The sequence below is a fragment of the Equus przewalskii genome, chromosome 18 (assembly GCF_037783145.1).
Source record: "Equus przewalskii isolate Varuska chromosome 18, EquPr2, whole genome shotgun sequence".
In the NCBI taxonomy this organism is placed as follows: domain Eukaryota; kingdom Metazoa; phylum Chordata; class Mammalia; order Perissodactyla; family Equidae; genus Equus; species Equus przewalskii.
Window position 1 is genome coordinate 20035751 of NC_091848.1, and position 18438 is coordinate 20054188.

At 36.0% G+C, this 18438-nt stretch overlaps 1 protein-coding gene and 1 pseudogene across 1 annotated transcript in view; both read left to right on the forward strand.

Annotated features, from left to right (window-relative positions):
• PIK3CA (phosphatidylinositol-4,5-bisphosphate 3-kinase catalytic subunit alpha) overlaps positions 1-18438 on the forward strand; it is a 72837-nt gene that overhangs the window by 24448 nt on the left and 29951 nt on the right. Inside the window, exons 2-3 of the mRNA XM_070583169.1 lie at positions 16640-17067; positions 17841-18050. Of these exons, the coding sequence (XP_070439270.1) occupies positions 16716-17067; positions 17841-18050 (562 nt within the window). The 5' untranslated portion in view covers positions 16640-16715. The remainder of the gene's footprint in view (positions 1-16639; positions 17068-17840; positions 18051-18438) is intronic.
• LOC139077139 (U6 spliceosomal RNA) lies at positions 5083-5180 on the forward strand (annotated as a pseudogene).

The window sequence follows — 18438 nt, forward strand, 5'->3', positions numbered from 1 at the left end:
CAAGCGGTGCCATGTCTGCACCTGGGATCCAAACTGGGGAACCCTGGACTGCTGAGAAGCAGACCGTGCGAACTTAACCACTGTGCCACCAGGCCGGCCCCAAAAGCAGACCTTTTTAAGGATAAGCAGTTAGTCTGCACAGCATACAACCCAGCATTTTACTCCTAAGTATTTACCAAGAGAAATAAAAGTGTATGTCCACTACAACAAAAGCAAAAAAAAACTGATGTAAGAATGTTCCTAGCCAAAATTGGCAACATCCCATATATTCAACAACTGGAGAAGGGATAAACAAGTTGTAATATATTTTGAAATACTACTTAGTAATTAAAAAGAACTAATTACTGATACATTAACAGCATAGATAAGTTTCAAAATAGTAAGTTAAGCAGAGAAAGCCAAACACAAAAGAGCATACACTGTGTGATTTGATTTATATGAAGTCAAGAACCAGCAAAACGAATCTACAATTACAGAAATTAGAATGTGACTAGGGGCAGAGAAAGAAGTTCATTGGAAAAGAGCATGAGGAAATGTTCTGGGATAATAGAAATGTTCTATATCTCATTTTGTGTGGTGGTTATATGGATGTAAAAAGTCAGAAGTCATCGCACTTAACACTTAAGATATGTGCAGTTCATTGTATGTTAATTATAGTTCAATTAAAAAGTAACTACTGCGGAACATTGGAAAATAGACTTAGATAAGTGGAAGTGCATACTTGGTTAGGAAGAATTTCTTGTAAAAATGTCAGTTCTCCCTAAATTAAAATACATCAAAGTGTTCTCAATCAAAATACCAACAAGTTTTGCTTTGATCTTTGTTTTTGAACTTAACAAAATGATTCTAAAGTTCATCTGGAATTATAAGCCAAGTTTAATGAGACTGAAGGTACTGTAGGGAAAGCATTCGGGCTGAATTTAAAGGAGAAGTATGATTGAAATGGCAACGAATGAGAATAGAGGTGGAAGATAGATCATGGACCCTATTTACAAAGGCAAAGAAAACTGTAAAGGGAAAAGATTGATCCAAAATAAGGTTAGAGCTTGGAGTGTGGAGGAAAAAAGAGTAAGGGCAGAGCATAGTTTTAATGGTGAGGCTTTGAGTTTGGCCTATGTTCTGTAGATAGTAGAGATTCACCATGTTATTTTAATTGAATAGGGGTGTAATTAGATGTATGTTTTAGGTAGCCATTTGTAGTGACACTGTGATAATGAATTGGGGAGGGGAGAAATGGAATAGGTGTGCTTTCAGGGCTTTTTGCCTTAGTTCATACTGCCCTTTTAACCTCCTGTGCCCTTCTCTTTATTCTGTACCTGTCAGAAATCCTTTTCATTCAGTAAGTGCCTCTCCCTTAAATACACACACACACACACACTTTCTCCTGTAATTACTACAGTCCACCTTGTAGATTGTAAAGTGATAGAGGTCGGACTCTGTCGTTCTCACCTTTGTTTATATATGTATATGAATCATTTTTGTCCTCTTTGCCATCGCCTGTTCCTTCACTTTCATTGCCAGTGTGTTACAGATGGCAGTGCTTAATGAATGCTTGTTGAATTAAGAGACAAATCAGTGTCCCGTATGAGAACTCATTAGGATCTAATGGTCGCAGAGAAGATGGCAAAAAAAAAAGAAAAAAAGTGATGAATTTGAGGTGATTTAATGAATAGTGGTGACATCATGCAAGAGGAGTTGAGAACTCCACAGGTTCTAACCTTGGAGATTGAGAGAGTGATGATGTCATGAAAAATGCCCACGTTTGACTAATAAGCAGAATAAGAGGTGCCAAGAAAAGAAGCAATTAAAAGAGGCCAGAAAAATGTCATAGAAAGATTATTCTTACTTTTTATTGGGGAAAAACTTTAAATCATTTGTAACATCAATAATTCCTTACCTTTGTAACTTTTAATTATGAAGATTTTTAAGATGAGATATAGCATATGAACCTGAGAACTTTCTAACATTTAACATTATGGAACCATCCACTTTTAGAAGGTTCTGTCTGTATATTCTAGTGATTTTGTAATAGATGCTCAAATAGTGAGGGAGAGGTAGGGGCGTATGAGCCCTTGTGTATGTGTCGATATTTTGTCCTGGGAAAATGACATCCTGACAGGACAAAAGAACAAAAGAGCAGTGCTGAAAATAGCTAGACTAAGGGTTGTTTTTCTGTCACCACATACCAGATATGGAGAGTAGTAAAAGCAGACAGATGGATGGTTCTACTAGTTTTGGAATGTTCGAATAAAGAAAAGAAACATTCTGTTCCTTTGATTCAGAAGAGGAATTTCTAGGCTAAATTACTGGTTTCAGTAATAAGTTTTATATTCTGACCAAAGAAACATTATTTTTTTACCCTGGGAGTAATGACTCATGCTTTTCTCAGAATTCTGCTTTTGTGGAAAGTAAAGTGCAGTCATAAATACAGCACTGTTATTTGAATCTTAGTGCTAATGATACTATTGCAAGTAGACTAGTGATGGGTAAGAACACTAGTATTGTTAAGCCAGTTGTAACAGAGGAACCAAGCACGTTTTAATTAGTCGATTCCTAGAGATATGAAAGCAGATTTTTAAGAAACTAGTAAGCTAATTATTGTGACTGTTAATTATGCTATAAAAATAGAACCCGTACTTCCATCTTTTTAAAAAAAAATACTTCATCATTTTGAGGGCTTTGTGACAGAATGTAAATTTCTGACTTCCAATATTGACAGTGGAGGTACTTTAAAGAATTTTTTCTGTGCCTTTTTTTCTTATACCCCTCAAAATTGGCATGAAATTGTCAAATTATTATCACATAGACCATAAAGCAACTATCAAATAATAGAGATTATTAGTATTGACTAGATGAAGTTTAAAGGTAAAACTAAAACTGAAACATAAACTTTTCTCTTGCAATTTAAGAAATAGAGATTTGAGTGTTCTCTTTATGTATCATACTAGACGCTCTCACTGGATTTTCACTACGTCAGGATTCTCCATCATGTATCCATCCCTGCGGTAACCGTTATTGGGCACATACGCAGAAGTCTCTGTTCATGTCTCTCTCCAACCTGGGAACTTTCCCTTATCTCTTCACTCTAGTCTTTGCAATTACTCCCTTTCTTGAGGTACTACTCCCTGGTGAAGGTTTAGCTTTTTAGCTCTTCAAGTTCCCTTTTTCAGACTTTCTTATAACTCCCTCTGTGCCTTTGTTTTAATTTCGGCAAAATTAGCTAATGCATCATAATGTGTGAAGCAGTGGGATAATAGTTTACTGACTTATGTTAAATAACCAGTTTAAAAGTTTCTTGTCAGTAGATACATTTTACAAGGAAGCACTTTAACTTGTTAAATTATTATAGGGTAATTTATTGTTTAACAGTATGCCTCAGGTGGTCACTGGAGGACATTTTGAGCATCGATGAATAAAAATGGAAGTATTCTACTTACCACTTCTGTTGCTGTTTTTACACAATTACACTCATTTCAGTTTGTCATTCTCATTGCTCTCATTTTAAGATATACTAATTATAATTTCCCAGATACTTAGTACATTGTACTATATCAAGTATAAGTGAACGGTAAATGTTTGAAAGGGCAAAGTAAAGACCAGCTACTAATACTTCTCTGCCATCATTAAATGGATTCTGAAGTACCTTTCACATATTGTATTGGCTAAAAAGATTGATTTTTTTTTTTTTAATATCTGTGCTTATGTAACTCCACATTGTTGTTGCTATCACTTGTAGGTCTGCTTCTCTTCCCATCTTGGCTAGGCGATGCTTATACTGAAATTCAGCCACCCTCTTGTGATTGCGCTTGTGGGAAATCTGTGTTCCTTTGCTTACCAAACAGCTATCCTGCACTACTTCAAATTTTGCTTTGGTGAAATAGGCCTTTTACCAGAGATCAAATACTGAAGTATTTTAAATCACTATTAAAGCTTGTCAATAATTACTTGCAGTGGAGTATTACACCGTTTAGTGTAATGCTAAAGTATTCTGTTATTGGCAGAAAATGGAGCAAATGGCAAGTGATTACATCAGAATATAATGTTACTGTTTGGTCTTTATCACTGAAAAAGCAGTTTTTTAAATCAGATTTCTGCTGTGTTTCATGTCTTTGATCCAGTGTTGTAACATCCCTCATGAAGTGTATTCTTACCTATGGATAGAATTGGCTATTAGTCACTGAACAAATAATACAATATCTTACATTCTTATAGTTTGAAGAAAATGGAACACATTTGCAGGTAGCTCTGTATGGGTTTATCTGATTAAAACTGGAGAATACTTGTTTTGGCCAATAAATTTGACGTATGAAATGAGCAGATAAAGAATAGACATTAAGTTGGGGCCAGCCTGGTGGTGCAGCGGTTAGGTTCACATGTTCTGCTGCGGTGGCCTGTGGTCCACCAGTTTGGGTCCCAGGTGCAGACCTACACACCACTTGGCAAGCCATGCTTTGGCAGGCATCCCACATATAAAGTAGAGGAACATGGGCACAGATGTTAGCTCACAGCCAGTCTTCTTCAGCAGAAAGAGGAGGATTGGCGGCAGATGTTAGCTCAGGGCTAATCTTCCCCCCCCCCCCAAAAAAAAAATAGACATTAAGTGATCAGCTTAAGTGAAATTTAGTGAAATAACATTTTAATGTACTGTACGTTCTATGCTTTCTATCTATTTATAAGAATACCACTAATATATCAATAGATACGGAGTAAGAGGAAGTACTTGAAATGATTACACTAAGGGCCTCTAAGAAAGAAAATCAGTTCAAGGACAAAGGGTGAGGTTGTGATATTACGGCAAAAGGATAAAAATGGCGAAGGTAGATAAATAACTAGACAAAAATGTCAGGGCCCTAAGTATTGATATGACAACCAAGAATACTCAACACATCTGGAGCCAGATTTTCCCAGTCTAATCTAATCCTGGTTGTATATTACTTTGTAAACTAAAATATGTTTTCTTGACACTGTATTACACTGGTGCTTAATTATGTAATGCATCCATTAGGGGCTTTCCCTTGGGATGAATGAAGCTAAAAGCAAAGTCTTCCTAGTATTTTTGCTAAAAGTTCCTTGGGTAGTACCTGTTCCCACAGAACATACTACTAAAATTGGAGTGACAACAGATAACATGACCCCTGTGCAAGGTTGATACACACAGTCAGAAAGTACTCTGTATTTTTAAGCTAATGTTTTTATTTGATTCACTTACCAGCAGGCTGTTTTCCTGCTACAGAGCAAATTGGTAGAGTTCATTTTTACTTCCTCCTTAGCCTGTCAGTACTGGCAGAATCACCACCACGATCACTGCAGCACAGTCTAGACCTTGTCATTCGATTTTGAAAATACTGTCCTTGCAGCGGCCAGTTACAGCAATGATATATGAATATCTGCATTGTTCATTATTTGTGCATGGTAGTATGTAATCATAGGCACAGACACTATAGCTGCAGTTTTATGACACCTGGCGTCAGGAAATAGGGAAACCTGTCGGAGACTATAGACCATAATGGAGCTTTATGATTGGCCTGCTTCCCCCAGATCAGTTTGGCCTTTTGGCAGATAACACAAATCTGTTAAGTTTGGAATGTTGAGTTGGCCAAAAATGAAAAGAATACTCTAAAGCAAAGAGACCTTCTATGAAATATATCTGCATGCAGTTAGGTGAGTATATTGTGTCTGCTAGTGCCCTCAAAGATGCTAGCTCTATCTTTATTAGACTCGACTAGATGGAAAGGTTACTATTTTGGCATTGGGGTTTTTTTTTTCTTTCTCTATGGACACAAACTACCTGTTCTGTGCAAGGAAGATAGAACTACTGGTTCCACTGAGAAACCTGTAGCTGACCCAGCTTTTGCTTTGTTTATAATGGCAGCATAAAGTTGGTATGTGAAGGTATATTTTCATCATTGTCAAGAAAGACCATAACGTTAATCAGTGATGTACTGACAAGTTCTAATGCATCTAGACACTAGAGGGGTACCACCAGAAGGAGTAATACTTGACTGAGAGTCCCAATAATAACTAAATTATGTCTTCATCCTATGACATAAAGATTAAGGTAGCTGTTCATTCTTGATGAAGAGAGAAAAAGACAAAGGGGAACAGTGTGAAGCAGGTGTTTTCCAAAAGGCCATCTACTCTCACCCATAGACGCAGGAAAACTTGAAAGAAGACTGTGAGGTATTCAAAGCCATGGAAAGGCTTATGAAGGCATTACACTATACCAGGAAGAAACAAAAATAACAGAGGGAAAGCCATCTGATAAACTTCAGGGAGATGTTGTCATTCCTCGTAGCTTATGGAAACATGTTGCCTTCTGCTTATTTATTACAGGTCTTCAAAAGAACCAAATCAAGTGAGCTGGAAGACACATGCTAGTGTTACCTTTTTCTAGATGTTCTCAATTTAATTAAGATGTTTAATCTAGATGTTCTTAAGCTCTTTAATAAATTTATCTAGCTCTGGTCCCTGGGTGATATAACATAGTCTTTTGTCTCTTCTTTCTCCTTAGATCATTAACAGCCAGGAAATAACTATTTTAGAAATCAGCTAAGTCCAGCATGGTGTTAGCTTCGTTAGGGCAAGAAGTTGTTTTTGGTGAAACCCCTAAGCTTTTGAAAGGAAAAGAGTTTTAATACTGACTTTAAGCGGAAAAGGAGAGTGCTTTTATAATTTTTTTCTTAAGTGAACCCATCAATCGAGAAAGGGACAATCAATGGTTGACATCATCTGTGTAATTCCAAGTAATAAATGGATTTTCATGAATTTCATTTGTAAAAGGGAATTACAAGGGACTGTGAGCCCTATTTTTTAGTTATCAGCAGTACTGAGTTTAATGATAAACTTTTACTTGTAAAAGGTTAAGCTTTCAGGAGCTTTTCTCTTTATGTTCCATGGGAGCTAAAATTCTTGCTTAGCAGGAAATTGGAATAACATTTCATGATCCCCTCTATACTTTGCATTTCTTTTATAGCAGGCCATGCTTTCTTGCTGGGATGGTCTTTTCATCGATCTCATATTGATTAAATTTTCATGGAGGCAATCAGGTATATAATTAGGCTTCTACTTTCACTGTATTGTTGAAGTATACTCTTGGTCCTTAAATGTAGATACAGCTGCCAAACTTAAATACCTTAGGGTTTTTTCTCTCTTTATATAAAAGATACTACTTTGTTACCATTTTATGGGGAAATTTATCTCTTTTCTCCTTAAAAAATTACCCTCCACATTATACCAAATTTACTTTAAGTATTGCTTCAGTATCTTACTAAATAAATAATGTAGTGGGGCCAGCCCGATGGCGCAGCGGTTAAGTACGCATGTTCCGCTTCTCGGCGGCCTGGGATTCGTCGGTTTGGATCCCGGGTGCAGACATGGCACCGCTTGGCAAGCCATGCTGTGGAAGGCGTCCCACATGTAAAGTGGAGGAAGATGGGCACGGATGTTAGCTCAGGACCAGGCTTCCTCAGCAAAAAAATGAGGACTGGCAGTAGTTAGCTCAGGGCTACTCTTCCTCAAAAAAAAAAATAAATAAATAAACAAACAAATAAATAAATAAATAATGTAGTATCTAAATAGTATCTTAGTAAATGTAGGAGATGAGCCGTGTCATTGGTTTTTAGCCCAAAAAGATCATTCCTGCTTATTTCCAATCAATCCAAATATGATTAAAAGGCTTTTTTTTTTTTTTTTTAATATGAAGAGAAAAATCACTAGTATGGTCTGTTTCGTTTCCCTTCACTTCTAGCTTTTTCTCACTGGTCATTATTGTTTTCAGTGCAAGAGCCAAAAATATTTGTAACCATGACTTTCCATGTTTAGTTCTGTTACTCACTGCAATTTCCCCCCTTTTTTTGAATAAGAAAACCAATGTAATCTCATGTGTAAACTTAAAGAAGTAGATTTTACAAATTATATATGGCATAATTCTAAAATAAGAATTTTTCTATGTATTTCTGTCTGCTTTTTTCTTATGTCTCTTGTTGACCTATGTTTGGTTGTTTTCTCTTGTGTTTTATCATTATTGATATATGGCAGATGTCCATTTGATGCTTACGCTCTGCTGGGAGTCCACACACTGAGTCAAACGGATATAGGCCTCATTCTTTAGGAATTTTGTGGTTCAGTAAGAATACAGAGGCAAATATAAAGATGAGGACAGAGACATCTGTACAGATATCAAATATGTAAATAAAATATTCTGCATCAAAAATATGCATAAATATTCTTAAAATAATTTCAAAATAGTAATATCTACCATCTCCTTACAACAAGCCTGAAACAGTAAAGTTCTGGCACCTTTCTGGACACATGGATTTAGAGAGCATTGATCCAATAGATAAGAGAGAGGGACCCTTTATTGAATTTCCATGCTCCAAGCACTATGCTAAGGATTTTACATGTGTATCTCATTTAATTCTTATAACCTCGCTATGAGGTAGTAACGACATTTATTCACCTTGTGCAAATAGGGAATCTGCCTGAAAATTCCCCTGCTGAGGAAGTCTTGGGAATTGCAGAGTTCTCCCTAGGGTCATTAGAACTGAGGATGAGGGAACCGTGATCTGAAGGAAAGCAAAAATACTGGTTAGACAATTTCTGCTCCACGCTTAGAACTAGATTAGCTTTGTAGATGTTGTTCTCTTTGCCACTAAATACTGAATAATACCATAGCTGAAAAGATTTGGAGGTTTCCAAAATTTTCCAGGTCACTTGCTTATTCATTTGCTACAAGTATTAAGATGTTAAAGCTCAAGTCACTGGTTAGATTCTCTTTATGAATGTTTAGCTTTGTCCTTTTCTTTGGCCAGAAGGAGAGACCCTTAATCCCATCCACATGTATTACCAATGCTTGCCATTAGTCACAAGGTGGACCGATTAATAAAGAGGAATCGAACAATTAGAGCTACTACTCTTTTCTACTACTAGAAAAACAAGGCAAAATATTAATGTATTTTTCATTTGAAGTATTAGTCATTCTTTTAGTTCTGTATTTTGAAATTTTAATTTATCAAATACTGCCACCTTGATCTGAAAAAGTAAATGGGGTTTCTAGAGTTGCCTGATTTACAGTTTACTTCTGACTGCCTGCTGCTTGTTTTATGTGAAGGTATGATAATCTGCCTTGACTCCCTCACAAACATGAGAAAAGAAGTTATTTCCTGGAAAACTCTGTGTCACTGTGGAAGCATTTCTCTTGTTAAACTGTATGATATTATGAAATACCTCTTGTATTTTCCATATTAACTACATTTACCTTTCTTCATAATCCTATTTCTTTAACCTGCACCTCTACCTATTAATATTTAGTTTCCTTTTGAGCTTAAATTTTAAGAAATTTAATTTACCCTATCACACACTAAAATTTGAATTTTTAAAATTCAAATTGGGAAAATTACTGATTACATATTTTGAGATTTGGTATACCCATGTAAAATAGAAAATTTAAATTCATAATTTATCTAACAATCTAAGACCAAATATTTGTTAATCTATACTTCATTAATGGCTCTTGTGTTTGTTTACCACATTTCTGCTACTCATACTAGATTCTTTTAGCCCACCTTAATAAAGTCCTTGTTCATATTTACGGATAAACAAAAGTCTACACTGATAGACATTACTGACCTAGACTTTACTTGTCATTATTTCATTATTTTTAAAACTCCGTTAGCACAGACCCTTTCTAAACCCATCTATGGACATCATATTAGGGAACCCTTGTCTTAAATAATGCATTAAATCTCTGAAATGTATTTTGATAACACCTTTCATAGCACTGTGAATTTAATAGTGAAAATGAATTGCATCCCCTACTAAAGGAATTTGAATTTTCTACATACTGATCATGAGAACTTGATTTTCCACCCTGGAGTTAGGGTCTGTCTGAATCACTAAAGGAATGAGTTAAATCTCTTTTCTCATGGTCAGCTTGTAAAGGTCAGTGAAGGACAGCACTTTGAAAAATAGATAATATGCATCCTTCCAGAGCTAGTGTATATTACAGCTGTCCCTTTGGACTCACTCCAACAGCTCAGTGACTCTTAGAGGAAGCAAGTTTGAGAGGCCCTAACTGGGGCTCAGGAAAATTGTACTGGAAGGCACTTGCTTCCCATGCATATCCACTGCTGTGCAGTTTGTTTAAAATGATGCTTCTCATACCTCAAGTTCATTTGGTCTCTCAGGGCTTTTGATTTTCCTTTGTAAGATGTCTTCATCCATCTCTTTCTTGCTGTTATTGTTGCTGCGTTTCTTTGTTCAGGCCTTTGTTGCATTTTCCCTGGGATAATTTCAACAATTTAGTTTTCCTACTTACACCACTATGCTCTAGGACTATAGTTACCCAGAAAAAGGCCCTATCCTAGAAAAGTTCAGTCTAGCAGGAAGTCAACTATGAATGTAGATAATTTTAATGAGTGTATTAAGGTACAATTGTAGAAATCCATCCTTTTTTGTTTACTTCCTTGTTCTGGTATTAAAATTACTGTTGAAATTTACTGTGTTTGGGCAGGAGTCACTGAAAGTCTTGTGGTTCTTAGAAAGCCTGAACCTGCATTTATTTCTTGGTGAGGGTTTGTCTGCATTAGCACTCCAAGTGGGGAATATATTGCTCAGCAGGAGTAAAGACACCTTTCAGGATGAAATAAGCAGCAGAAATGAACAGTAGAAAATAGCCTCAGCCTCTCCATTGTCGCTTGACTTATTAGTGGAAAGTTTCTTAATTCATTGGGCAGTTCAATATTTTGAAAATTTTACGTGCACTCTTTCAGTCCAAGAAGACAATGACATTTTGAGAATTTGTTTTTCAACTCTTGAATTGAAAGCCTTTCTCCACTTCTGTTAATTAGACTGGTATTTCCAGATTTCATCATTTAGGGCAAGGGTATGGCCCAAACTATGGCCCAAAGAAGATGACGGTAAACTAACTCTCTTGAATCATCGTTAAAGGAATTTGGGGTAAAAAGACCTAGGGAAAATTCCAGTAGCTGTCGAGTATGTGGAGAGATGGAGAAGGCAAAACGAATGGAATGAAGAAGTTTAGGAAGAACAATGTTTAGGGATAAATTTACAAGTGCTCCACAAAAACTTCTGTGTTAGGTAGTGAGCTCCCAACAGTGAAAATATCCAAGTAAGTGACTTCTGAGATACTTTCCTATTCATGATTTTAACTTAACTGGCTTAAAATTAGTGCTTTTTTCTTTTTAAAGGACTTAAAAGTGTAAGATTCTGATTACAAAGACAGGGTTGGGGATGACTTATTAACCAATGTGCATTTAGAAAATTCTCCAGTTGATATCAGATAATTGTGATACCGTATCAGAGGTCAGCAAACTTTTTCTGCAAAGGGCAAGATAGTAAATATTTTAGGTTTTGCAGGCCACGTGGTCTCCATAGCACCTTCTCAGTGCTGCTGCTGTAGTACGAAAGCAGCATTAACAATATGTAAACAGTTTATTGGCTGTGTTCCAATTAAATTTTATTTATGAAAGAAAGTGGTGAGCTGGATTTGGCCTGTGGGTGGGCCGTAGTTTGACTACCCTTGCCTTAAATGATGACCATCCCCCCTCCTTGGGCTGCTAATGCAGACCAACCCTCATCAAGAAATAAATGCAGGTTCAGGCCTTCTAAGAACCAAAAGACTTTCAATGCCTACTGCCCAAACACAGTAAATTTTAACAATTTTAATACCAGAACAAGGAAGTAAACAAAAATCTCTGATGAACAAGGCATCTGTTTACATATTTTGTGCTCCTAAGCTCATACGGCAGAGGTTCTCATAATATCATTGGTCTCTTGGCCCTTAGTTTACAGACTGTTATAAAATGGTGGTCAAGTGTTGTTGCTGACTACTAGAAATGAATAACAGAAGAAGAGAAGGCTGCTGTCATCAGGCAGGCTGGCCACAGCTGAGAAGTGACCACTGACTGCTAGAAAACAAGGGATGGAGCATTTTAAAAAGCACTATCTCCACCCTGGGGTCGTTGGTTTAGGGCCAGAAATACCCTCAGACTCCTCAGTAATACTCAAGAGACTTCTACATTGTGTTTTAGTATAGCACAGGATTTGGTTTTATAATGAAGGATGTAGCTCCTCAAGAAAAGGGTAAATTATGAATTATATAGACTCTTTTAAGAAAACAGCACCACCCAATTGAAATAACTTATCATTAAATATATAAAAAATTAGGGTAGGCAAAACCAACTTATTTCCTAAGACTTCTGAATAGTTGTGATTTGTCAGTATGTGAATATTTAGTCCTCCCATTCTGAACTCAGAAACACAATAGAGTAGTTCCTTGACTCTTCAAGTGTTTTATTTTTGGCAAATATATTTTTGTGACCTCAAATCTGTAAATTGCGGAGATTTGTATTTTAAATATTAACTTTATAGTGATTTATTCCCCTGTATTGCTTTTCAAATAACTTCTTTTTCTTTGTAAATAGATTATGCACTTAAGATTGGGTAATTCCACCTTCTTTATCAACATTTAATTTTTTCTCTAGTGTAAAGGCACATTTATTTAAGATGTTATGTACTCTGATTTCTTACCTTTGGGGATTTCTCCAAATTGGGGGAATTAAGAAGATATAGTTTTTATACCTTTGTTTAATGTTTGATTATATCCTGTATTTGGAAAGCAAATTTTTAAAGAAATCTGAATTTTAAAATTGAGTAAAAATGTCATGTTATTCTTTTGCTCACAATAGTTCAGACTCCCTTTTTCTTACAGTGTACTACATAAAATTTAAACTCCCTAGCATGGAGTCTGTCCACCTCTCTGGCCCCAGCCTGCCTCTCAACCTCCTTCCTTATCACACACCCTGCCTATTCCCATGTACTTCAGACTCAAGTAATAAAAGACAACTTGTGTTGCTGGTAACAGGCTGCGTTCTTTCATGGTCTGTGACTTGACACACACATTCTTGTGGCAGTCTAAACCACCCTCCTCATCTAGCTCTCCCCTGTCCAAGCTACCCCTTCTCTCTGAAATCCCGACTAATCCATAATATTCTACTTAAACTTTACCTCTCTGATGCCTTCCTTAACCTCTTCAGGCAGTTGGATATTTCCTGTGACTTTTCTAGGTTTATATTCTGTCTTGTAACAATTTTCCATTGTTAAAGTTGTTCCTGCGTCTTGTCTTTCCCCAGTTAGCTGTGAGTCCCTCAACAACTGAAGGGAAAGCATCTTATTTACCTTGTTTTCACAGCATATTCAATCTAGGGCCTGGCAGAAGCAGATATTTCTCCAAAACAAAGGATAGCAGGGGATTCTTCACACCTAAGCTGTAGGTACCTTACCATTGAAATAGGAATATTAGGAGTCTGGAGAACTAGAAGCAGCTGCAAGGGTACCAACATCCTAGCCGCTCAGTACAGTTCTAGAGTTGGTGAGCCTTGCATTACCAAGGCTACCTTCAAGTTTCAGCACTTGAAACTGGCACTTCTTTATGAAGCTCCTTATTTACTTAGCTCCCTCTATAAAAGAACCTAAACCCCTTTTTCCCATCCCTCTCTGGTGCCCGTCCTGGATAATTCATAATAGCTTGAAAAGATAATATGGGTATACTTTACAGGTTTATTATTAAAATTTAACATTTATTGAGCACTTCCGTGTGCCCGTTTCTTGGCTTACGTGTTTTTCATGTAGAAGTGTGTATATGCCATTATCTCAACTTAACAAGTGGGGGTAAAAAATGAGGTTCCCTGAGATGAATTAAACTGCTCAAGGCCACACAACTTTATGGCAGCCAGAATTTGAATCCATTCTCTTATTCACCACCAATGGATATTACCTGGCCAGATCTGAAACCCAAATAGCGACATGACTGTAATGTGCACTTTGAAATCATCTAGGCCTGGATTCAAAATCCATATCTAACATTTACTGGTAGTGAATAACTTTACTTCTTTGACCTTCAGTTTCCTCATATGTAAAATGGTAATACCTACCCCAGAAGGGTTATTGCCTGCCTAAACGCATGGTGTATGCTAAATAGCAAATGTTAGCGCCATTCGCCTCTTCTACACTTCTGTCTGTGTGAGCTCTGAAGTAGTGGTTTGTACAGAATAAGGCCTGGCATAAGGTGACGAAGAAGAAAAGGTAGCATCCTTTCTCTTTTGTATAGTACTACCATGAATGTCAACCAGTGCCTGCCTTCCAGGATCTCCAAGTATTTATGGCTATGATCATATTTAGTCTCTTAATGAGAAAGGTATATCTTGAGTGGTTGATAGTTGTTAATTGCCCATAAATATACTATAGTTGAATAAGGATTGGGATCAGTGATCTGACTACTGTACTAGACTTCTCTTTTGCTAATTCTTTGGGAACATATGAGACTCTGTGGGTTGTTATTTATTATATAAAATAGTTGCCTCCATGATTCTATAAAATAGACCTGTTAGCGCCATTCAACAAAGAAAACTGTAAACACAGCTGCTGTTTTGGTGTGGCTTGTGGTTTGGTTTTGTTTTCATTTGAACTTTTTTATGCAGGCAGATCATCATTTAAGAGTCATCATTTGGCATTTTCCCTTGCATTCTTTAAATTTTTTTGTATTTTTTTTAAAGCTTAGCTCAAGTCACTTCTATAATTATGCACACAGATTGATCCATCTGGTCTTTTTACCAGCCAATGAATTTTCTTTTAAAAGTATAGGAAATAGGATAATTATATTTTAAATCCTATAACTTCAGTAGGTCTCTTTTAGAAATTTGAAGACAAATATTTTCAACTATTAAAAAATAATTTTATATACTGTATTATCTTCCATTTGATTTCTGTATTTTCAGAGTGGAGGGAGGGCTTGAAATTTTTGCTCTTTCTGCTTCTCACCTTCTTCCTATAACTCCGAAAGCATACACTTGTTTGCAACTGAGATTTGGTACAGCAGAAATGTCTCATCAAACTAGGCCCTATTGTTCTCTGTAGGTCACACTGGCTGTGAGGTTCAAGATGAATTGCAGGGGGAAAACATAGATGCAGGGGGACCATTCAGGCCTTTGCAGTGGTCCTGACAAGAAATACCAGTGGCCTGAGCTACGGTAATGAGAATGGTAGTGAAGGAGTGTAGACAGATTCAAGAGATGGAGTTAACAAAATTTGTTGATAAATTAGATGTTGATAGGTATGACATAGGGGAGGCAGACATGGCAGGTTTCTGGATTAGATACATCGTGCTCCTTGCCTCTTTCTCATTATGTTTGTTCAACTCCTGCTTAACCTTAAAGAATTCAGTGTGTATGTTAACCCCATGTATATGTGGAAGACCTTCCCACTCCACCTTCCACTGACTTAGGTGACCACACTATGTGCTTTTATAGCACCTGGCACTTCTCCATGAGAGCATTTTTTCTGTTTTGTACCTGTGAATATAATTACCTCACATCCATCGTACACATAATCTTCACATTCTTGACTTTGTCTTGTGAGGGCAAGGGCCACGTCTGTCTTATTCATCATTATATTCCCAGCACCTAACATGGTCCTGGGAACAGCAATACACTTTTGGTGAATAAACAAAGTGTTATTTATTGCTGTTGTCCACAGTGCCTGTTAGAGTAATCAAATATAGTAAGTTATCTGGGCTTTTTTGATTCATTTCTCTAGCTTAACTTTCATTTATTTTTTATTTCCTTAATATCTTTCACTTTACCTTTTCTTATACCTTTACAGTTTAGCTTACTGAATAAAAGAAAATTTAAACATAAACAGCAAGAAATAGATTTGTGTGTTGTGGGTTTTCACAGTATCTTCTAAAAGAACCGCTAGATGGTTGACATCTAAGAAAATGAGGGCTTCAAATCATAATAGTACTTAATATATTTTAAAATATCACAAGTGCTTAACACAGTTGGTTGGAACATTGTACTGACAAAGAGAGTCAATGGGTGTGTGTTCAATTTATTTTAATCAGAAGTATTAGGACTGGGTTATTTGATGAAGTAGATGAATCATTGCAAATTCATCATATCTCAAGGAAAATGTATTGATAACACTTTATATTATAGTGAATATATACCTAAATTATATTTAAAAACAGAATGGTCTAAGATATCACTTAGTAGTCAATACAAAAAAGGAAATTGCAAAGATTGATTTAAGAAGAAAAAAAGTCTAAGCCATGTAATTTCTCATTAGCACAGGGTGGAGGTAGGGGGTGAAAAAGGAAAAGGCTCTGACTTCTCTACCCTCTGCTCATCTTTAAAATGAGAGCAATATATCTGTGATCTAAAAGATCCTTTCCAGCCCAAATTCAATTGCTGCATAAAATATAAGAGAATATATGATGGGAATTTTGCTTTCAGTTACAACTTACTGTTTATTCTTCCCAAAGCCTCAGCTGTGCCTTGGTAAGACCTGACTTAAAAAATCCACTCGAATAAAATGTTTTTTTATTCAATGACTTTATTAAACATAATTAAACACAAATGGTTTTTCTGATTTCTGCTTTGGAATCAATTCTTTCAGCCTAATTTGGAACAACAGTCTCTTTCAAAATGTTTAAGATGGATTACTATTACCTACCTTAATCAATTCAAACTACAGAAAATGAATTTTTACACTTAGTCGTGCCATAAATGTATTCTTCTATGGTTGTTTCTGTTTTAACATGTGTTTTCTTTCTTTGGTTTAGATTTCTGCTTTGGGACAGCCACACAACTAATTCCTTAAAGTAGTTTTATATGTAAAACTTGCAAAGGATCAGAACAATGCCTCCAAGACCATCATCAGGTGAACTGTGGGGCATCCACTTGATGCCCCCGAGAATCCTAGTAGAATGTTTACTACCAAATGGAATGATAGTGACTTTAGAATGCCTCCGTGAGGCCACATTAATAACTATAAAGCATGAACTATTTAAAGAAGCGAGAAAATACCCTCTCCATCAACTTCTTCAAGATGAATCTTCTTACATTTTCGTAAGTGTTACCCAAGAAGCAGAAAGGGAAGAATTTTTTGATGAAACGAGAAGACTTTGTGACCTTCGGCTTTTTCAACCCTTTTTAAAAGTTATTGAACCAGTAGGCAACCGTGAAGAAAAGATCCTCAATCGAGAAATTGGTATGATACAATTTTCAACTAAATGGCATTGTCATCCTATTCTAAATGCAAATAACTATGAAACGTAACTATTTTCTTTTTACTAAAGTATTTCTCTCTGAATCAGTTAATTACTTTTGTAATCTTACATAAATAGATTTCAAAATAAAAATCATTACAAATCAAAGTATTTTTTGACTCTTGGACCAAGGAGCTATTTTTAACACCTTGATATTATTCTATAAAGCTTTCTTTAAGAAGTGTCATTTGTAGAGATGACTTAGATTTGTTATATCCCAGTTTTTTTATTATTAAAAAATTAATTGGTATGGATAGTGTTTGGTGCCTTTGCTCCAAATTGCTGACTATGTTTTATATATTAAAAATATTTGAGTCCTTGGCAACTCTTACTATATGTATTCATCAAAAAATTTTTTTTTTTTTTAAAGATTTTATTTTTTCCTTTTTCTCCCCAAAGCCCCCTGGTACATAGTTGTGTATTCTTCATTGTGGGTTCTTCTAGTTGTGGCATGTGGGACGCTGCCTCAGCATGGTCTGATGAGCAGTGCCATGTCCGCGCCCAGGATTCGAACTAACGAAACACTGGGCCGCCTGCAGCGGAGCGCGCGAACTTAACCACTCGGCCACGGGGCCAGCCCCCTCATCAAAAATTTTTTTAACCTGGAAAAACTTATCTACTCTGTTGTGATCTTCCAAATCTACCAAGTTCCCTATTTGTAAGAAACATGTTCGTACTGTGTTTAATATAATGTTCTGTATATAATTTTTTTAAGGCTTTGCTATTGGTATGCCAGTGTGTGAATTTGATATGGTTAAAGATCCAGAAGTGCAGGACTTCCGAAGAAATATTCTCAATGTTTGTAAAGAAGCTGTGGATCTTAGGGATCTTAATTCACCTCATAGTAGAGCAATGTATGTCTACCCTCCAAATGTAGAATCTTCACCAGAACTGCCAAAGCACATATATAATAAATTAGATAAAGGTAAGAAAATTGTCAGTCTACCATAATTGGTCACTGTACTGAAAACTACTATCTGTGCTATATTTTTGTACAGTCTTTTTATCCCAGCTAGATGATAAAGCTTCTTGGAGGCAGGGACTGCTTATACTGACAAGATATAGTTGAGTGCCAAGTACACAACTTGTGTGCAATCAGTATTTATTGATTGAATGAATTGTGTACATACGGTGCTGATCTCTTGGTGAATTGTTTATCTCAGAATAAAACTAAAGAACTTTGAGTTTGAAATTCAATATTACAGAATTACAGCTGATTATCTTTATATAAATAAAAACAAATATAAATAAAAACATTTTATGAAGTTTTGGAAAAATTTTACACATTCTTGTTATATACAAAGAAAAAATAA